This window comes from Alexandromys fortis, unplaced genomic scaffold, assembly GCF_014885135.2.
Source record: "Alexandromys fortis isolate MF-2015 unplaced genomic scaffold, M_Fortis_MF-2015_v1.1 scaffold_63, whole genome shotgun sequence".
Classification (NCBI taxonomy): domain Eukaryota; kingdom Metazoa; phylum Chordata; class Mammalia; order Rodentia; family Cricetidae; genus Alexandromys; species Alexandromys fortis.
The window spans coordinates 7,082,197-7,105,081 of record NW_026067953.1 but is presented as its reverse complement, the minus strand read 5'-3'; the positions used below and the strand labels follow the sequence as shown (position 1 = coordinate 7,105,081).

The window sequence follows — 22,885 nt, the reverse complement described above, 5'->3', positions numbered from 1 at the left end:
CTCTTTTAAGGGGAGAATTGATGCGAACAGCATAGATTCTGGATGCTTAGTAAACTTGTATGTGCAATTCTTGAACTATTCTCGTTACCTTTTGAAAAATTGCAATGAATAGGAAGAAAGGTGTATTAGAAAACCAAGGTTGGGAAAACGGTCTAATTTGAAAAAAGGGAAAGTGATGTGGGATTCCCCTCTGTATGCTGTGAATGTGTTTTATTATCATTGGTTAATACAGAAGCTGCTTTGGGCCTATGGCAGCACAGAATAGGGCAAGGCAGAAATTCTAAGCAGAGATAGAGGAGAAAAGAAGGCAGGACCCGGGAGACACCATGTAACTGCCCTAAGGAGACAGATGCCTCGGAACCTTACTGGTAACGTGGTAAAATATGAAATAATAAAACTGGGTTAATTTAAGATATAGGAGATAGCTAAAAATATGCCTAAGCTATTGGCCAAGCAGTGTTGCAATTAATATAGTTTCTGTGTGATTATTTCAGGTCTGGGCAGCTGAGAAACAAAAGAGCAGCGTCTGCCTACAGGAAAGATGTATTCTGATGAGGTTGTTGTTAGCATTGATCTTAATTCCTAAGTAATTATAATATGTGAAGCTAAGGAAAATAGTAAAACAAGACCACATTTATTTTCATGTTTTAATGAAAAATATACTGTAAAAACAAATTCTAAATACCTTTCTTAGTCATAAAAACTTATTTTATCATGTCATATCAGCCTTTTTAGTATTTATATTTGTTTTCTTATTTTTTTTAAGGCTATTGAATTTATGGAAACTTTTGTATTTGCTATTAAACTACAAAGTCTACAAACTGTGAGGCTTGTATTTAAGATTCAAACCCAGACTCCCAGGAAGAAAACCATTGGAAAATGTTCTCTATCACTCAGAACTCTCAGTACACAGGAAATGGATTACTCGTTGGAAATAATACCACCTTCAAAAATTTCTGTAAGTGATAATAGTATCCAATACTAAACATAGTACACACCTTGAGAATGGTTTAACTTACTTGTTGGAGGTACTTTGAACAGTATAATATGTTGGAAGACCATGGGAACTCTGAAGAAGCAATATTACTTTAAACTATTTTATAAATAATTTATAAAACATTAACCATTTTCTTTCTTTATTTTCTTCAGAGTAACATGCTATCCTGTTTTAGTACATTTTTCATTAATGTTTTATACTGTAGGAGTAACATAGTAGCTGAGGACTCAGCAAAAATAAGTATAAATCATAAAATTCAAGTGCAATCTGAGATTGCAATAAAGTAGAATTAAGAAAATGGTTTTAACCATAGGTAAGCTGTATATCTGTTCACAAGTTGGTTAGAATGGAATTTGGTTGCCCCTGCCTCTGTTACTAGTGATGAAGTTCAGGACCTTACATGTTCTGCATGAGTTGCAACCCACCCCCATCACAGAATGAAAATTTGTTTTCATTTTAATGTGTTTTTGCTTTTACTCAAAAACTTTTTAATATTTATCTATTTTGGGAACAGGATATATGCTATGGCATGTGTATGAAGGTCAGAGGACAAGTTGTGGGAAATTGTTGTCTTCACTATGTAGTTCCTGGGGATCAAACTCTGATTGTCAAGCTAGGTAACAACCACCTTCAAATTTAGCCATCTCTTTGGACCAAGAATGGAAGTTTTTAAAATTATTAATAATTTTTGGTTGATATTGTATTATAGAAAAGGTGCTTGGTTGATTTTGAGACCTGATTATTTGCCTCTCTCAGTCAGTCAAACATTGTCATTAAAGTATTTAGAAATTTTTAATGATGTAACTATATAGCTTCTCTGTAGGGATAACATTTATATAAATTAGTCTTATTCTTTATAAGATAAATCTATTATGATTTTAAATTTATGTAAGATTTATATTTTACTTCTTTAAAAATATTTAAGATGCCAGGCGGTGGTGGTGCACGCCTTTAATCCCAGCACTCTGGAGGCAGAGGCTGGCAGATCTCTGTGAGTTCGAGGCCAGCCTGGTCTACAAGAGCTAGCTCCAGGACAGGCTCCAAAAGCTACAGAGAAACCCTGTCTCAAAAAACCAAAAAAAAAAAAAAAAAAAAGATGACTTGAAGTACTAATTAAAATAACCCTAGCTATGCATCGGTATCATTTGGGAACTTTAAAAGCACGTCCACACCTAAACCAATAAAATTAAATTTTCTTGGGGGTTAGGACAGAGACATTTGTAGTTTTCAATAGATTCCCAGTTGTGAATCTAATGTGTTGCGTGGCTTGAGAATCACCAAATTGGAAGGGAGAATAGAGATTAAAAAACAAAAGATTACTAAAGTCAGAGATTAAAATTTATTTCTGGTTATTTCTTGACTATATATTCAATTTCAGCAGCCAGTGTGAGTGCTCATAACTTTTGCTACAACATTTAAAACTTAAGTTACCTTTTTTGCTGTTAAAACACAGTAATTATGATAGTGGTTTGTAACTGGCATCATTTATAATAGCTTAGTAGAGAGTAATATGTAGTCATTATTTTACAGAAGATACAAATATCAAATGCACATTTCATATATTAAATGCTAAAGATATAGTATCAGTATGTCAAAAGATACTGAAGAAAATTGAGAAATTATTTTCTTTGAAGAATTTGAAGGAATGGTTATGGCTATATTCTATTTCTTAAAAAAACTTTATCATAAAATTAAAATAAAAAATATTACACATTGAAATTAAATTAAGTCTTTATACCAGTGAATGTTGTTATACAGTAAAAATTGCCTTTTGAAGCTGTGGAGCTTCTCCTTAGATTTTATATTTTCACTATCAAAGCACTAGACCAAAAAAAATCAAATGACTGAATTAGAACTAGAAAAACAATTATTGTTATTCATAACTTATGTCCATTACCTGTCTTTGTTCATCACCTAATATTTTGCTTTTCTTGTTCTCTTACCTACATATTATACTATACCCTCATATATGTGTTTGTTTACATATATTATTAGCCAGGTTATGCATATGAAGAAGACCATGAAATTATTTTCTTTCTGAGATTGTTGATCTTATTTAGTATTATACATTGTAACCTTATATATTTTCCTGCAAATTTTATCATTACATTTTTCTTTAGAGCTTAATGATATTCCATTTTCTACATATATGAAATTTTCATCATTCATCTGTTGGTAGACAACTAGGTTGATTCCATTTTTGTGATTTATTATATTTATTGACGTGTGTGTGTTGAACCATCTCAACATCTCTGGGATAAAGCCAACTTGGTTATGGTAGATAATCTTTTTGAAGTTTGTTTATATTCAGTTTACAAATATTTTACTGAGGAGTTTTGAGTCTGTGTTCATCAAGGCTATTGGACTCTCATTTTCTTTTGTTGTAGTATTATTACCTGACTTTGGTATTATGGTAATAGTGGTTTCATGGATCAAAATTAGAAGTACTCTTTTTTTTTTAAATTTTACTTTATTGATATTTATTGAGCTCTGCATTTTCTCTGCTCCCCTCCCCTCCCTGCCCACTTCAATCTTCCCCGCAAGGTCTCCATGCTCCCAATTTACTCAGGAGATCTTGTCTTTTTCTACTTTCTACTTCCCATGTAGAATATATTTATGTAAGTCTCTCTTCGAGTCCACATTGTTGTCTAAGTTCTCTGGGATTGTGACTTGTAGGCTGGCTTTCTTTGCTTTATGTTTAAAAAACCACCTATGAGTGAGTACATGTGATAATTGTCTTTCTCTGTCTGGGTTACCTCACTCAAAATAATGTTTTTCTAGCTCCATCCATTTTCCTGAAAAATTCAAGCTGCTGTTATTTTTTTCTGCTGTGTAGTACTCCATTGTGTAAATGTACCACATTTTTCTTATCCATTCTTTGGTCAAGGGGCATTTAGGTTGTTTCCAGGTTCTGGCTAAGACAAACAATGCTGCTACGAACATAGTTGAGCACATGTCCTTGTGGCACGATTGAGCATCCTTTGGATATATACCCAAAAGTGGTATTACTGGGTCTTGAGGAAGGTTGTTCCCTAATTTTCTGAGAAATTGCCACATTGACATCCAAAGGGGTTGTATCAGCTTGCATTCCCACCAGCAAGGCAGAAGTGTTCCCTTTTCCCCACAACCTCTCCAGCATAAGTTGTCATCAGCGTTTTTGATCTTGGCCATTGTTACAGGTGTAAGATGGAATCTCAGAGTTGATTTGATTTGCATTTCTCTGGTGACTAAGGATGTTGAACATTTCCTTAAGTGTCTTTCAGCCATTTAGATTCCTCTGTTGAGAGTTTTCTGTTTAGGTCTGTACTCCATTTTTTTTATTGGATTATGTGTTCTTTTGGTGACCAATTTCTTGAGTTCTTTGTATATTTTGGAGATCAGACCTCTGTCTGATGTGGGGTTAGCCAAGATCTTTTCCCATTCTGTAGGCTGCCATTTTGTCTTGTTGACTGTGTTCTTTGCTTTACAGAAGCTTTTCAGTTTCAGGAGGTCGCATTTATTAATTGTTTCTCTCAGTGTCTGTGCTGCTGGGGTTATATATAGGAAGTGATTCTCTGTGCCAGTGCGTTCAAGTGTACTTCTCACTTTCTCTTTTATAAGGTTCAGTGTGTCTGGCTTTATGTTTAGGTCTTTGATCCATTTGGACTTGAGTTTTGTGCATGGTGATAGATATGGGTGTATTTTCATTTTTCTACATGTTAATATCCAGTTATGCCAGCACCACTTGTTATATATGCTTTCTTTTTTTCCATTTAATATTTTTTGCTTTCTTTATCAAAGATCAGGTGTTCAAAGATGTGTGGATTGATATCCGGGTCTTCTATTCAGTTCCATTGGTCCTCCTGTCTGTTCTTATGCCAACTCTGTGTTCATTTCTTTGAAAAATTTAAGAAGGATTGGCAATAGATCTTCATTGAAAGTCTGGTAGAATTCTTCTATGAATCTATCTCAGACTGAATTTTTTTTTCTTTTGGAAATCTTTTTATTTCTACTAGAATCTTCTCATTTGTTGTAGGTTTGTTTAGGTTGTTGATCTTTTCTTGGTTTAGTTTTGGTGGTTTGAATGAATGAAGAAATTCATCTATTTCTTTTAGATTTTTCATCTTAATGGATAAAGGTTTTGTTTTAAAGTATTCCTTTATAACTTTCTGAATTTCCTTACTGTCTATTGTGATAGTTCCCTGTTCATTTCTGATTCTGTTAACTTGGATCATCTCTCTTTCTTTTGGTTAGTTTTATCAATGGTCTGTTAACTTTGTTTACTTTAAAAAAGAACCAGCTCTTAGATTTAATGATTATTTGTATTGTTTTCTTTGTTTCTATCTCATTAATTTCTGCTTTGATTTTTATTATTTCTTGCCATCTACTGAACTGAATTTGGGCTTGATTTGTTCTTCTTTCTCCAAATTTTTGAGTTGCGTCATTAAGTCATTAATTTTTGCTCCTTCTGATTTTGTAAGGCACTTAGAGCTGTAGGTTTCCTCTGTAGGACCACTCTAAATGTATCCCAGAGGTTTTGTGTAGTGTTTTCATTTAGTTTCAGGGATTTTTTTCTTTCTTGATTTTTTTTCTTTGTACCATTCATCATTCAGTAATGAGTTGTTTAATCTTCATGAATTTATGTATTTATTAGGGATTTCCTGTTAATTTTAAATTTTATTACATTGTGGTCGTAGAGTACATGAAATCATTGCTGATCAGAATGATTTGTTTTGTAATTTTTCTTGATGGACTTCTTGATCTTGATCATTAATCAAGTATTTATTATTTATTTGAGATCTCAAGTTTCTGTGCTCAGTACTGTAGATGAGACAGAATTTACCTGAAGAAATAACTGACCATTATAGAAATTTATGGCTCAGTTGTTGTTAAAGTACAAAATGTTCTTACCATGCTTAGGAGCATGTTCTTTTGTTATCCCTAGAAATAGTAGAAATAGTGAAACTTGTTTGAATTCATGGAGCTAGCAGTTGGTGAATAGGATTTGTTTTCAGAGCCAGCTCTTCGGGTTATACCTTATATTTATCATTTTCCCCCCACAAAAATATTCTCAAATACCACCAGATCGTGTTTTCTCTTGTGTTCTTTTACTTTTTTAGTTTTAGACAATTCTAGGAAGCTAATAAAGTTTTCTTTAAAAAAGTGATGCACTATTTATAAACAGATTTTCTATAATTTTGTGCTCATTAAATATTGTCAATGTATACCTGCTTATTGATTAGAATTTTAAATTTTGGGGTTTTATGAAAGTAGTTTTTCAAGATTTGAATTAATCTCCTATAATATAATTTGTATTTGTGTTAATAAATTTGGCAAGTAGAAGATGTCAAGTCCACTGCCAAGATCTGCGGTGTTTTAAGGGAGTGATTTCTGTAACAGTGTAACAACTCTAGGTATTCTCATTATAAGCATTTAATCATGAATATAAAACAATAATGAAAAAGAATTGATGAGATAATTTACCCACGGTTTCTTTTGTGTTTGGTAAACGGTTGTGTCTGTATCTTTGTTTTTTTTTTTCTTCCGTATAAGGGATTAAATTTAAGACCTAATCAATGGTAGACAAACTTTCTATATCCTCAACTATCCCCCTCCCTTTTTTAAAGATAGAGTTTTAGCAAGTTGTCACGGTTTGTATTGAACCGTGCCTTATCTTCCTCAGTGGCTGAGATTACAAGTCAACGTTACCAGTAACAACTGCTTTTTTTTTTTCTTTTTCTTTTTCTTTTTTTCCCCCAAGATAGGGTTTCTCTGTGTAACAGCCCTGGCTGTCCTGGAACTAGTTCAATAGACCAAGCTGGCCTCAAATTCACAGAGATCTGCCTGCTTCTGCCTCCCAAATGCTGGGATTAAAGGCGTGTGCTACCACCCAGTGTACTAATTTATTTTTTTTTTGAGTGGTTATTTTTTTTATTGAGAATAAGAAAAAAAAAGTTTCCGCCTCCTCCCATTTCCCTCCCCCTCCCCCCACTCTTCTCCCCCTCCCCCTACTCCTCTCCCCCTCCCTCTCTAATCCAAAGAGCAGTCATGGTTCCCTGCCCTGTGGAAAGTCCAAGGTCCTCCCCCCTCCGTCCATGTCTAGGAAGGTGAACATCCAAACTGGCTAGGCTCCCACCAAGCCGGGAGCTCACCAAGGCCAGCTGGACTGTGACTGAAAAAGAATGGGATAAAACCGGACTCTCTGATCATGGCGAACAATGAGGACTGATGAGAAGCCAAGGTCAATGGCAAGGGGTTCTGATCCTACTTTAGTGTACTAATTTAAATGCCGTGAGCAGAAACATTTGTTTTCAGATAGAATCCCACATATAGTCCAGAGTAGTCTCAAATTCACTGCCCTCCTACCTTCAAAGACACTTTTGTTTTAATCAGTAAAGGTTTTATTTTGTATATGATGTTTGAATTCTTGTTGAGTTATTGATCCATTCTCATTCTTAAATCTCAAGTACTAGATATGCTTATTTAAGTCATCATTTTTTGCTAAAATAAACACATTTTATCATCATAGTAAAACAGTGGTTCTCAACCTTCCTAAAGCTGTGACCTTTAATATAGTTCATCATGTGGTGACCCCCCAACCATAAAATTATTTTCATTGCTACTTCATAACTAGTTTGGCTACTGAGTGGTGTCCCGGTTCCTAAGTCCATTGGGAATATATGTTTTTTGATAGTTGTGATCCACAGGTTGAGAACTGCTATAGTAATTTTTTCTTTTTTCAAGACAGGGTTTCTCTGTAGCTTTGGAGCCTGTCCTGGAACTAGCTCTTATAGACCTGGCTGGCCTGGAACTCACATAGATTCTCCTGCCTCTGCCTCCCGAATGGTGGGATTAAAGGTGTGCACCACCACCGCTCAGCTGTAGTAAAATTTTTTAAGGGGGAAAATAACCTCAGTGTATATCTTAGGGTTTCTATTACTGTGAAGAGACACCATGACCATGCCGACCTTATAAAGGAAAACATTTAATTTGGGTGACTTACAGTTAAGAGGTTTAGTCTGTTATCATCATGGCAGGACATGCGCTGGAGAAGGAGCTGGAGAGTCCTGCATCTTAGTCTGCAGGCAACACAAAGTGAGCTGTGTCGCTGGTGTAGCTTGAACATAGGGGACCCAGGAGCCCACCCCCACAGTGAGGAACTTCCTCCAGTCAGGCCAAACCTACTCTAACAAAGCCACACCTCCTAATGCTCCACTCCCTTTGGGGACCATTTTCTTTCAGACCACCACAGTGTAGTTTATATTTTCTAGGCCATTTGTTTTCCAAAGAAGCTTTGAATTTCTTATTGCATGGTAATGTTAAAACATAGAATCATAAGCTTTCAATTTCTTATTAAAATAAAACCATGTTTTAAGAAAATACTAATACTTCAGTCAGTGGCATGTTCTTTTGTTTATTTTCAATGGGCCAATTATTGCAGAATATTTGGCAATTATCAAATACTATATAAAACTCTGAGAAGTGGTAACTTAATTGAATTTTATTCTGTAACTTTATCAGTACTGTATTTGTCTATGCTCAGCCCTGGCAAGATCTGCAATGCCATGTTCCTGCCTTATTCTCATTCTTACTGGTTTTAGATCTTTAGTAGTAATTGTTTTTTTTTGTATTTGGAAAGCTCTGTTTTTCACTTTAAGGACCTTAGAATAAATAAAAGTGGGCTGTCTTATGTTACATTTCATAAATAAATCACCAGTTTTTGTTTTGTTTTTGCTTTTGGTCAGCAATAATGTAGAGTATATTTTCTTTTCTTTCTAAAGTTAGAAAAAAATTATCTTCTGTTACTTTAAAAATCATATTTCAGCTTAGCACTCAGGAGGCAGAGGTAGGCAGATCTCTGAACTTGAGGCCAGCCTGGTCTACAGAGCAAGATAGTCACAGCTACACCGGGAAACTCATAAAACCAAAACCAACCAAACAGAAAAATCTCTATTTCATGTTTTAAAATAATGTAGTTAGAATATTTTTATTTCTTTTGAAGATGTGTTCTTTTAGGTTAAGCGGTTTCTCCAATAATGCTTAGAAACTTAGCATTTTAGGTTTTAGTCAGATTATCTTTTGATATCAGTAGCTTTGAAGTTCAGTATATAGATAACACCTTATATTTTCAGATTCCATGCAAGTGAATATATTTTTGGAATCCATGATATTTATCTTCAAAATCTCTCATAACTTGTGGTTTATAGTATCAGTAAAAAATAATACTTAAAAAAATTTCACTCTAGCTTTTTATGTTAGAAGTTTTGAAATATCTCTAAACTCTATTTTGAACTGCTAAATGACATTTTTTTTTTCATATATAGGTTTGCCATTCAGAACTTGAACTGGGGACTTGTTTTCAAGCAGTAAATAGCAGGATTCAGCTGCAAATTCTTGAGGCACAATACCTCCCAAGCTCATCAACACCTCTGACTTTGAGTAAGTGGTTCAAAGTTCATCCAGTGTGAAAAGGTTTCAGTGGGTAAGAATCCAAGAGACCAGTATGCCTTGAGGACTGTGCCCTTCTATGGATAAACAGCTAGGGACTATGATATGTTGATGAGCTGTGCTTAGTTTACCTGGCCACCTTTGGAGCTGAAGATTTGAGATCAACCCTACTTCAGTTAGATTGAAAGGGAATTATTTAGGCAAGTAAAAGTACTTTAACTAAAAAAAAAAAATTAAAAATATATACAGCTGAGCATTCAATTCAAGAAGTCGGGAAAATAACAAGTAGGAAAGCTGGAGTTGATAAATACAAGTTAATAATTGACAAAAAACCAAATGCTTTTTTTCTTTAAAAGGACCATTAAAATAGGAAAATTTGTAAGAAGATGGATAAAGCAAAGTAGAGAAGATATGATTGCTATTCTGAACAGTGAAGATAATATAATTTTAAATTCAGAAGAATTTTCTAAGTCAGAAGAGAATTAATAATACATAAGACAATTCCATGTACTAGCTATACTAATTCATTTGCACATACAGAAAGTAAATGAGTTTCTTAAAAACTCATTAAAGAACAGGAAGAATCTGAAAAGAATAACTATGGAAAAAGTGAAGAATTCCTTGCAAAAAGTACTAAGTAGGGCTTGGGAGATGGCTCAGTTGGGAAAGTGCCTTTTATTTAACATTAGGACCTGAGTTCTGATCCCTATGACCCATACAAAAATCTGGGGTGATCATGTATGCTTGTAACCTTGAGGGGGTGGAGAGGAGTTTGCTGGACAGCTTGTCTAGCCAGTCAGTGAATGCCAGATTCAGTGAGAGACTCTGTCTCAAAAGATAAGACACATAATGACTGAGGAAGAGGATACCCAGTGTTTACTTCTGGCCTCTACATGCATCTATACGCACACCTACATATATATAATTTACATACAAAAATAAGGTATTGTTCTTGTTTTTTTGTTTCTTTTTGTTGTTGTTGTTATTGTTAACTTGACACAAGAGAGACTTTTCAATTGTTAAGAATTCCTCATTAAGATTTGTTTATAATCAGTCAAGCCTGTGGGGAATTTTTTTAATTAGTGATTGATGTGGGAGGGAGAACCTAGCTTACTGTGGTAAGTGCCATCTCTGGACAGGTAGCCCTGGAGCAGTTGTTCTTAACCTTCCCAATGTTGTAACCCTTAATACAGTTCCTCATGCAGTTACCCCCACAAGATTATTTTTGTTGCTACTTCATAACTCTAATTTCACTACTGTTGTGAATTGGAATGTCATTATTTTTTTTACATAGAGATTTACCAAAGGGGTCTGACCCAGAAGTTGAGAACTGCTTTGGTGCTGTGTATAAGAAAGCGGGCTGAGCAAGCCATGGGGAACAAGTCAGTAAGCAGTACTCTTCCATGGCCTCTGCTTCAGTTCCTGCTTCCAGGTTCCTGCCTTTAGGTTTCTGTCTTGACTCTCCTTAGTGATAGGATATGATCTGAGAGTTGTAAGCTGGAACCAACATTTTCCTCACCTGGTTGCTTTGGTCATGGAGTTTTATCACAGCAAAAGAAACCCTAGCAAGACAGATAACATTTTAGTGCTTCATAGCACTAAGGTCTACTAAACCATTGAAGAACATGTAATTCCTGTTCAACATAAGTTATTCTGAAGCATGGAAAAAATAATTTTATGATATTAGTGTACTCTTGATAGTAAAATAGAATGAATAGCTCATTGAAAATAACTATAAATTATTACTAGATGGAGAATTATAAAAGTAAACAAAATCAAAGTTAGAAAAGTAAGTCATCAAGATTACTTCTAGTTAATTCTTTTTTATTAATTAATCGATTATTTTTTCCAGCTCGATCAGTTTCCCCTTATTCCTTCCTCTCCTCCCAGTTCATCTCCCATCCTTTCCTCTTTCCCCCATTCCCTCCTTCTCTTTTCCCTTCAGAAAAAGGGCAGTCCTCCCATGTGTGCCACCAACCAGCCATGGCACATCAAGTTAGGTGTGATTAGGCACCTTCTCTCCTATTAAGACTGGATGAAGCAACCCAATAGGAGGAAGGGGTCCCCAAAACAGGTAACAATCAGAGACAGCTTCTGCTTCCACTGTTTGGAGTCCTACAAGAAGACCAAGCTACACAACTGTATCATATGTGCAGAGGGCCTAGATCAGTCCCCTCTAAACTTTCTTTCTGGTTGGCGGTGCAGTCCATGTGTGTCCCTATGAACCCAAGTTAGTTGATTCTGTGGGTTTTCTTGTGATTTCCTTGACACCCTTCTCCCCCAATCCCATAATCCTTCCTCTCCCTCTTCCACAGGATTCCCTGAGATCTGCTTAATGTTTGGCTATGGGTCCCTGAATCTGTTCCCATTAGTTGCTGGGTGAAGCCTCTCTGATGACAATTGGACTGGGCAATGATCTATGAGTATAGCAGAATGTCATTAGGAATCATTTCAGTGACTTTTTATTCTCTAGTCATATTTGGTTCTATCCTAAGTTCTGGGCTATCCAGCCTCTGGATTCTGCCCCCCTCCAGGCAGTGTCAGGGATGGGCTCCTTCTCTTAATTTTGTGAAACAGAAACAATAGTAGGAGTCTATACAGATATATTATATAAATGGATCACTTCATTTAAGCAAAACTACTACCAAGGATTGCTAATGATTGCCATTTTGTAACCTAATAGATCTCATTCCTCATCCCGTGACTCTGCCTTTCTGGCAGTTCCCTCTTGCCTTTCTTGCTACCTTTTAGCCCCAGTTATACTAACTGACTCCTTACAGTAGCCAGACAGCACTTGATGTTAAGTTGTAGTCATTTTGTATTGTTGTGGTCCAAGGCTCTGAATCAACCCAAGCAGACACAAGAGGTTACTGCAAGGCGAGAGTTAATGCAGGGCAGCACTAAAGAAGCGGGGAAGGGGAGGGGACTGATCGATCAGGGTCACAGAGCAGACTCAGGAGCTGAACTATGACCCTAGATGTCAATGAAGCAAATATTTAAGCACAAAATTTACAAATATTTGTTGCCAAATTACAGTTATAATTTTCACCAGTCAGGATTTAGAGATTAGGGGCTTCTTTGAATGTTAGTTCCATCTTTGTCAACCTATCTATAATGCAAGCCTTTTGGTCCAACCAGATTCATTTGTTCTTTAGGAACAGCCACAATGTTTCTAGGGAACTGAAAATGCATAATGACTATTTCTATGGTTTAGGGAGCAGGTGGGCCAGCTACTAGAAGTTTCCCAATTCTCCTAGAGCTTGGGAACCTGAACTTTAGTTCACTCTTATAAGTAAACTGGAGTCTAAAGTCAAAACTGCAGTACTCAGACCAGGTGCTTTTTGCCTATTCCCAACAGTATCACATTAAAAAGTATGCTTAGGTGTAAAGATACATTACCCATACCTTTATCTGGGCAGTTCCCAAGTTGATATTCCTGCTCCAACTTCTTTAGTACCCTATTCTACATTTTGGCTTAGAAAACAGAAGTTTATTTTCTCAGTTCTCTAGAGATTGAACAATCCAATATTAAGCACCAGCAGAGTTGGTTTTGGAGGATTTTTTACTTTTTTCCCCTAGAGTTTATAATTGTTATATTTTGTTATAGTTTATACAAACTATTTTATCATTGTTGGAAGTGCTAGCTCTCAAATTTACTTAAGAATATTGTTTTACAATCTAGCCTGTTTGGGTCTTAAAGGTCCAGGTGTAATGCAACAATGTGTTTTCAGTATCTGTTAGCTGCATGATTAAATTTCCAGGTTTTTTAATAAACAATCTCTTTACAAAAAAAGAATATTGTTTTATTCTAGTTCTAGCACACATATATTTTTGGCATCACAAGCAAAGAAATTTACCTATGAAATTGTGAAATTAATACCTCTAGTTGTCCAGAGAATTGCCACCTTTTTTGCTGTAATTCATTTCAGTGTGTTTTCCTGTGCTGATGATTGTTATTCTGGTTGACATTATTCAGAATAGAGGAATGTTAAGTTCATTTAAGGCCACAGTAGTTATTTGTAGAGTGTGGTAAATGTTCTATTTGTTCTCTTGTCAAACAATAACCCAGAAGACCTTTAAAACTGATTATTTATATTTTTATAACCTATATAGATAAAAACTTTAGTATTTCACAAGAAAGTTTATAAACTATAGTTTCTTGTTTCATAGGTTTTTTTGTGAAGGTGGGGATGTTTAGCTCAGGAGAGCTGATCTATAAAAAGAAGACACGCTTACTGAAGGCATCCAGTGGAAGAGTAAAGTGGGGAGAAACTATGATTTTTCCACTTACACAGACTGAAAAAGAAATTGTTTTCCTCGTTAAACTTTACAGTCGAAGCTCTGTAAGAAGAAAACAGTTTGTAGGCCAGGTGAGTAGCGCTGTCCTGGATTTCTTCATGGTGCATCATTGTTGTTACTATGTAGTTAATTAGCAAAGGAAGGAGGATAAAGTTAAGAGTGAATACAGGAGGATTCTTCAAACTTTAAAATTCAGTGTTGCTTTAGTATCAAATTTTGTCAGATGTTTTGCTTTAATGCGAATAGATAACATTTCTGAGCAGCTAGGCTTCGTTTTTAACCTACTGAACTTTCAGCTTTAAAATATATAAAATCAGTAGAAGAGAAAATATGTCTAAGCAGAGTTTTTCATTGGGACCGCAATTAGCTCTGTTCCACCAGCCACTTTCTAAATGACCACTCAGAGACTGTCTGTTAATTTTAAATGCTCAGCAGATAGCTTGGGTTTTTTTTTATCTAGCTCTTATAACTTAAATTAACCAATTTCTATTAATCCATATGTCACTATGTGACTCATGGCTGTTACTTCATCTTGTACACCTCCTGCTCCCTCTACATCTGGCTGGCCACTCCTCTGACTCCACCCTTCTCAGTGTTGTTAGTCTGGGTTTCCCACCTAGCCTTGTCCTTTCCAGCCATTGGCCAGTCAGCTTCTTTATTAAACCAATCATAGCATAATTTATGAAGTGTACGGAAGATTTTGAGTATCACATTTATTTTATTGTTTCATCTTTTATTTTGTATTTAAAATGAGCCTTTTATATATTTTATTAACTTTGCTATGATAGATTTGAATTTTTAGAAAATAACAATTTTTTAACAATGTGATAATATTTAGGGAGCAAATGTTGCTGTCTTGATTAATTAATTAAAAATTAATTTGTATAGGGCTGTATAACAATTACCTTACTTATCAAGTCTATAGATTTTTTTTTTACATTTTCTTTCATTGTTGTCAATCCTATAGAATTTTTTTTCATTTTCTTTCCTTATTAGGATTTGTGGCAGCTATTAGTTCTCTATTCATATTAATTACAACTGTTTGTGTGACATTTAAATCTTGAAGTCTTTAACTGATGTAAAATTTTCACTTCACAAAAAACTTATTAACAGTCTTCAGATTGTGTATATGAATTTTCAAAGATTGGTATCAACTCTCATTTCATATAATTAGACTGCCAATTTAAAATGTTGCAGCTTGCTGTAATCTTATTTGGAAAGGAGTTTTAACTAAAGAATTAATATATAATTTAATTTGAGAGGTAATTAGCAGGATAATGAATTTGGAAATTCTTTAGTTGCCTCAGGTGTCAGTCACCATGAGGGAATCATATGTGGGCTCAAGTTCTTCCACTTTATCAATCGAAATACTCTGTTGTCTGTGTTATGTATTGGGGTCTCTGTAAGATGTTGTTTGAAGGAAAGTTCTTTTAGGCCAAGGTAGAAAAAGAATTGAAAACCAGTACTTACTCAAATCTCTTAGAAGAATTAGAAACTGGGTCTCAGGTAAGTTAATTCCAAGGTTACAGTATTTGTTAGCATTATAGCCAAGATAAAGATTCAGTTTTTTAAAATTGTACATCCACCTATTTCCATGTTATATACTCATTTCAATGTCTTATGTTTGTACAATACTACAGTTTCCCCAGATCATTTGCATGTATTTTCTGTAGTTTGTAAATGATAAAATAATGAAATTATTATGTATTAAGAATGACTTTTTATTAGATTTTAGTTAAGATTATAGTTTCATGTCATGTACAAGGTGCTTAAGTGCACATTCCTTTCTAGGTTAGAATCATTGTTTGCCTCAATTTAGAAATCATGGCAAAATTTTTTTTGAGTAATTAGGATCAATTTTAGTTGAGCTACTAGATAGAGCAAGAAAGAATATTCAAAAGGTAATGTTTTAAATAATATTTCATTTTTACAGTTTTAATTTTTAAACTGAATTGGATTACATAATCCAGAATGATTCAGCAGGTTAAATATTTTAACATTTAAGGATCAATCAAATCATCAAGCAACTTTTGAAAAATTGGAATGATACTTATTTAGAAATATGTTATCCAAACTTGCCCATATCTTAACAATAAGAGTAATTGCTTCAATTTAGTTAATAATATTATGTCAAGTTGAATGATTGTACTGTTCCTTTACAGCTCTGGATAAGTGAAGACAGTAATGATATTGAAGCGGTGAGCCAATGGAAAGAAACAATTGCAAATCCAGAAAAGGTTGTTATCAAGTGGCACAAGTTAAATCCATCATGAAGACTTCAGGCATTAATTTAGTGAAGAAACAACTTTACAGTCTTTTAGAAGAAACATAATTTTAGTTTTCTAAAGCTTGTAATGCATTCTATCAGTTATACAAAGTGAACAAAATGTTTTAAAATAGTACCAAAACAGAAGTTAAAATAAAGGGTTGTATTATTAGGCCAACTAAATAGATTATAAAATCTATGAAAATATCATTCCTAGATAGGTTTTTCTATATAGCTTTTGCTTTTTTTTTGCTTTTTTTGTGCTTTAAAAACTTTTAATTTTGAATACTGAAAACTTATTTTTCAAGTAAACAAATCCAAATCTTTGAGCCTCTAAAGTAAACATAGAAAAAAAGTAAGAAACAACTGAGCAAGCAACTGCAATCCTTCAGCATTTCACAGGGTGAATTTAACAGAGCTGTATCTTCCTAGTAGCAAGGATGCAGAACTACACACATGGTCATAACCTTTTGTCATCTTGTACTATTGGACTTCAAAACCTAGCACACTAATCCCTCTTAGTACTATTAGGTATTTACAGGACTTTGCCACTTTTCCTGTGGTAGGAATGATTGATTAGATCTTGGTTATATGGGTTATATCCTCATATGTACTTTTTCGAGCAAAAATGAGTAAAACCATTTTATATTTTATTTTGTACTTGAGGAAAGGTGATACCTTGTGCTTACAATTTCTTATCTATAAATGCATGATGACCTTTTTTTATAAGCTGCTTATCTGTAGGAGAATTAGAGAATTATCAACATTTTTCCAAGAATAAGTAAGCGTGGAGCTAGCAGGATGGCGCAGTGGGTAAAGGAGCTTGTCACTACACTGACAGTTGAGTTCCTCCATTTCTGGAATGCAAAGTGATAGAAGGAGAGAAGGGTGAACCCTTCAGTTTGCTCTCTGAAATCCACATGTAAACCATGGTGCATACATGTATTTGCACGCGTGCACGCACGCGCGCGTGCGCACACACACACACACTCTCTCTCTCAATAAAAAAGAATAAATGAAGTTTATTTGAAGTCCAAAATATGTACATTTTGCTGTCTTCCTCATTCTTATCCTTTATTTTATTTGGTGTAAAAACAAAATATTTTATATTTGGACCAACTTAATTTAGCAAAAGTAAATGAGCTTAAATAGTAAATTCAGTAGTTTTGATCATAAGTTCTTTGTTTTAGTTTTTTTTTGGTTTTTCGAGACAGGGTTTCTCTGTAGCTTTGGAGCCTGTCCTGGAACTAGCTCTGTAGACCAGGCTGGTCCCGAACTCACAGAGATCCGCCTGTCTCTGCCTCCCGAGTGCTGGGATTAAAGGCGTGCGCCACCATCGCCCGCTTGTTTTAGTTTTTGATGTAAGTTACTTGTTCTGTAATCTACAATGTTAAAGTATTTTCCAATTTTTAATAACCATACATGATAAAAATTTATAGAATGTATATATTTTTCTACTCCAGGTTTTGTTTAGGTACGTATTACAATTTAGCCTATGGATATTATTCCTGCTTGGATGGCCATAAGAGTTGTGGCTAAGACAATACAGTTTTTAGGAAGAAGCAGGCAACAGTACCTAATATTATAAAGTGACTTTATTTTTGCTAATAAATAAATAATGAGATCTGTATTCCTGATCCTCCTCTCTCCCTCCCTCTTGACCAATCTGCCTGCTTGCCTCTCTCTTTCTTTGTATCACACAATTTAGATCAGAGAAATATTTTGTTATAATGTAGGAGTAACCTTTTTAATTCTAGTTCTTTATTGTCTAGATATTTAATTAGGACCTAAACTGAACTGTTACCTAGATATCTTCTCAAGCTACAAATATATGTAGTTTATATTCTCCTTGCTTCTGTTGCCTAGATTTTATGATACCAGTGGTATTTACCAGAGTTCTTTGCCATTGTGAATTTTGAAAAATATTTTTAGACTTAAGAAAAGTGGAGTACTAGTGAGTACTCCCTTGGCCTTTTAGGAAAAACATCCTTTGTGATAGTGATAGTAGTTTGTAAATTGAGACTTAAACTTTCTTTAACTTTACTTTGTTTAATAGATTTTACTTTTAAAGTTGGCACATACATTTTCTACATGTAATCTGTTGTCAGCACAGGCACCACCTTCTGCACTTTGAACACCCTACACCCAAATAGGGCATTTGTCAGAATTGGCCAACCTACACCAACATATCATAGGCTTGCTATTTTTAAAATCTAGAATTTTATTTTGAGCCTTTTTTGTGTTCTCTGACTTTTAATTACTAAATTTGATACATGCCATTGATTTAATTCAATTTTAATGATCCAATTAATAGTTAAGCATATGCATATTATAAAATTTGAGGAAAAGATATGCTTTCTTGGTTTCCCAGTCTCCTAGATAGCCTAGATCAATCAATACAAAGAAAATTGTATTTAAAAGAACTATCAGGGAGGGGGACTTGACTGGAGGAGGGGGAGGGAAATGGGAGGCGGTGGTGGGGAGGAGGCAGAATTCTTTAATAAATAATTAATAAAAAAAAGAACTTTCAGGTGAAAAAGTATTGATAGGTGAAGGTTTCTGATGTTTCAATCAGTCTTTACTGAAGCATTTTTCAACTGAAGATGTACTGGATGTAAATGTGTATGCTCATTGTGTTCTTGAAATTTTATGTGAAATGTAAGAAAAAAATAAGAACCAGTAATAAAAACTGAAATATTATACAAAAATCATTTTTCTTTGTGTTGATTTGGGCTTTTCTTGACCTTTATTTGTAACAAAGAAAAAAAGAACCTAAATGATGCTGGGAGACCAAATGGGAACCAAGGAAACTTCATTACTGGGGAGATTAGTCATTTATAAACTATGACATTTATAAAATGTATTTATAAACTCTCAGATAACATAAAAAGTTACAGCCCATGTCAACACTATTTGGGATTGGTTTAATTTTACACGATGCTATTCTCTTTACAATGGTTCTTTTTTTTTCTTTTTTCTTCTTCTTTTAATTACTTGACATACTTGTTTGCTTCCCAGCTTGTACATATGTCCTTAATTTCTTGATATAATAAACACATTTCAATTCAAATAGCAACTTTGATTGCTATGCAGAACAGAAGTAATTGGTTCTGCAATTTACTTACTCAGTTGCATACAAGCAACATGCTATATATGAAAATATATTTGAAAAAAGTTACTGGCTGAATTACAGGTATTAAATACTAAGCATTCAAACAGTTACTGGATGAATTACAGGTACCAAATACTAAGCAATTTAACAACTTATGATTTATTCTGTTTAACCATCTAGGAAGTTTGAAGCCATCATCAGTCCAGTGATAATTTCAAGTGCAATTGAGAATTCAGAAATTTCGATGGAGCTCTTAGTGTAGCAGATCTTGTAGGTAAAATATATGCAACTTTTAGTAGCTCATGTGAAGGACTCTTTCTAAAATTGACTTCCTTGATTTAATTCTCAGCAAACTAACATGACCTTTATTTTTTATGGTATTAGTCCATGTTCTATATTTATAATGAATTTATGACCACCTGAAGGTATTAATTTGATATACATGGCCTTCACAGCCACCATAGGATTTTTACTCCATCTATTATATTATTATAAAATATTACTTTGATCCCATAGAAACTTTGCTGGTTTCCCGTATATGTTCTGGAGCACTGGAAGGAATAAGTTCTGCCAGATTACATCTGCTTTCTGCAACAGGAGGGAGATTACTCAACAGTGTATTTATAAAATCCCAGATAACAAAGAAAGTTACAGCCCATGTGAAATCATTGTTTGTCATTTATTTAGTTTTACCCAATTTTTAAAGCAGAAATCATACAAATGACTTGTGTATTAATGTCAGCTCTTCCCAGACAATTGAGAAGAAATCACTGGGATTTCTGGACCTATGTAATTATGGTTTAAAAATAAACTAACCTGAAATTTTCTTTGAATATAGTTTTGCAAATTTCTTTGATAATAATAAACTCATCAGCCAGTTGGAAACCATTTCTAGCAAAAAATTTTCATTGTTTATGTGTTCATATATTTGCACATGTATGAAATATTTCAGAAACTTGGAATAAATTCAAACTTTTCTTATCATGGTAGAAATGGATATTTCAGATGCCTCTCTATTCAGTGTTTGGAACTTTAGTGTTTCTTCAGAGCATTTCAAAAAAAAAGAACCAATAAAATGTTTATGTCTGTGATGACTAGGATGAGGCTTTTTAAATTTTCTCTTCCTTCAGAACCTGTTTTAATCAAATGCTTTCAGTTTTAGGTGAAACATTGAGTTAAAAGAATTTTGAACTAAGAAATATCTGGTCTATTTATATAGATTTATAAATAAGTCATATAGATTTATGATTTTAAAGATACTAAAAGAATTATTAGAGTCCTCCAAACCTAGATTTTATATTGTTATGGACAGAGGTATGTGCTGTCTAGTTTTAGTGATTTCCTAGTACATTATTTTCTTGGTCATCATTTTTTAATATTGTTATCTATTAAAAAATCTGATCCTTAATACAAATGGTGATAGTCAATGTTTCCATTAAATCAATAGGACCTTGGTAAAGGCAGTAGATAACCTGGAACAAAGTTTCTTCATGCTTTCTTAGATGGCAAAGAGGCAACTAATCCATGCTACACCAAATAAGGTATTCTTTTAAATGGTATTGATTTTAATATTCTTATGTCATGGGATTTTAAGGTCATCATTCTTTAGTTTTTTGAGGCTGGAAGATAATTTCTTTTAAAAAAAATCTTATGATATAATGATTTAGCAAAAGTAAGTTTGATTGTGGTGCTAAGTTGGCTTTCAGTTTAATTTCTTGGTTTTTCAAATGCCTTGATTATATTATGCATGAAGTTTTGATCATGAAATAACTAAAATTATAAATGAATCATCATATATGCTTAGATATAATAAACCATCATTGTTTATACTGAGATTTTTATATTTTATATATTTGTGAAATAAAACCATAAATATCAGGATTATAGTAAAAATTACTGGAGGTATAAATAAAGTGCTTTGGAAAGTCTAAAGGAAGAATTAAATGTAAATAAATGAAGTAGGAAAGGCTTGGTTGATCTCTTGCCCAACATGTACATATCCAAGTAACCTGGTAGCACTAACTCATCATTACTGATTCTCCCATCTGGAAATCTTGATTTCTTTTGTCAACTGACTCACTGAAAAGCAATTATACTTCCACTTGTTTCAATCTTTAACATACCTCTCCTTTTATTACTTAGTCCGTATTGTTTCCAGATTGCAAAGGAAACATGGTTAGATTCCTTCCACTACCTGCTTCCATATCTGCAAGTTTATTTTTGTCCATATCTATTCTTCTCACCTCATGTTGGAAAGCCAGACAATGTAAATTCTGAATTCCTTTCAGCTTTTTCTAGGCTCACATTCTATTTATTAGGCCCAGGTCTCTCTATTCATTGTGTCTCTACTGTTGGATTCCATGAACTGTATAGGCATAATTATGTAGTTTAGATTTCAATATGAGCAAAGGAACCTATGAAAACTGCAGTGGAAGGAATATCCCAATTCTTTTTTTTTTTTTTTTTTTGGTTTTTCGAGACAGGGTTTCTCTGTGGCTTTGGAGCCTGTCCTAGAACTAGCTCGGTAGACCAGGTTGGTCTCGAACTCACAGAGATCTGCCTGGCTCTGCCTCCCGAGTGCTGGGATTAAAGGCGTGCGCCACCATCACCCGGCCCAATTCTTTTATTGAAAATCCAACTCCTATAAGATGGACAATGTGTGGAAAGTGGTCCTTTGGGAAGTGCTTAGTTGTTTTTTTTTATTTTTATCACTAATCCCTCATGGATGGGATTAGTATTTTTAGTTATCTATTTCCTTGCTTTCTGGGGTTCATGAGAAACCAGGCACTAGGGATTATTTTTAAAACTTATTTTACATACCAATCCCAGTAACCTTTCCCTTTCCGTCCACCCACTACCCCCCACCTTCTCTCCAACCCACCCCCATCCACTCCTCAGAGGGGGTCAGGCCTCCTATGGGAAGTCAACAAAGTCTGCCACATCTGCCACAAGGATGACTCCAGCTAAGAGTCTAAACAGTAGCGGAGAGGGTACCTTAACTGCCCTTCTACTGTAAACAGATTCATGACTTTCTTGTCATCATAGAACTTCATCCAGTAACTGATGGAAACAGATACAGAGATCCACAACTAAGCACTGGGTGCTCCTGGAGTCCAATCATAGAGAGAGAGAGGAGTGATATGAGCAAAGGGGCCAAGACCATGATGACCATGATGACCATGACAGAAAGAGCTGACTCTAGCTAGTGAGAGCTCACTTAACTCTGGACTGACAGCTGGAAAACCTGCATAAGACCAAACTAGGCCCTCTGAATATGGGTGACAGTTGTGTAACTTGGGCAATTTGTGGGGCAACTAGCAGTGGAACAGGATCTATCCAAAGTGCGTGAACTGACTTTTTGGAGCCTATTCCCTATGGAGGGATATCTTGCTCAATCTAGATAAAGTAGGAAGGGCCTTGGTCCTGCCTCAAGTGATGTGGCAGACTTTGTTGACTTCTCATGGGAGGCCTGATCCCCACTTTGAGGAGTAGATGGGGGTGGGTTGGAGAGAAGGTGGGGGGCAGTGAGTGGACGGGAAGGGAAAGGTTGCTGGGATTGGTATGTAAAATAAGTTTGTTTTAAAAATAAAAAAGGTGACCTCTGCCAGTCCAGGCTTGAGTCTGGGACCTCCAAGGCAGTAGGCCTGAGCCAGAGAGACCTTTGTGGGACAGGGCCCAAGACAGGAACCTCTGTGGAGTGGGCCCAGGCCAGGGACATCTACAGAACATGCCATTCAAACATAAAAGAATATACCTTCTCAGCACCTCATGAAATCTCACAATT

The 22,885-nt window shown here is 34.8% G+C and overlaps 1 protein-coding gene and 1 pseudogene across 2 annotated transcripts in view; one reads left to right on the top strand and one right to left on the bottom strand.

Annotated features, from left to right (window-relative positions):
* The window catches only part of Tc2n (tandem C2 domains, nuclear), a 48,342-nt gene extending 30,276 nt beyond the window's left edge, over positions 1–18,066 (top strand). For both annotated transcript variants that reach the window (XM_050151466.1, XM_050151468.1), the window contains exons 9-12: positions 767–958; positions 9,301–9,415; positions 13,595–13,794; positions 15,886–18,066. In XM_050151466.1, coding sequence (XP_050007423.1) covers positions 767–958; positions 9,301–9,415; positions 13,595–13,794; positions 15,886–15,996 — 618 coding nt within the window. In that variant the 3' untranslated portion in view covers positions 15,997–18,066. The remainder of the gene's footprint in view (positions 1–766; positions 959–9,300; positions 9,416–13,594; positions 13,795–15,885) is intronic.
* Positions 17,856–20,520, bottom strand: LOC126507223 (elongin-C-like; annotated as a pseudogene).
* Between the last annotated feature and the right edge of the window lie 2,365 nt (positions 20,521–22,885).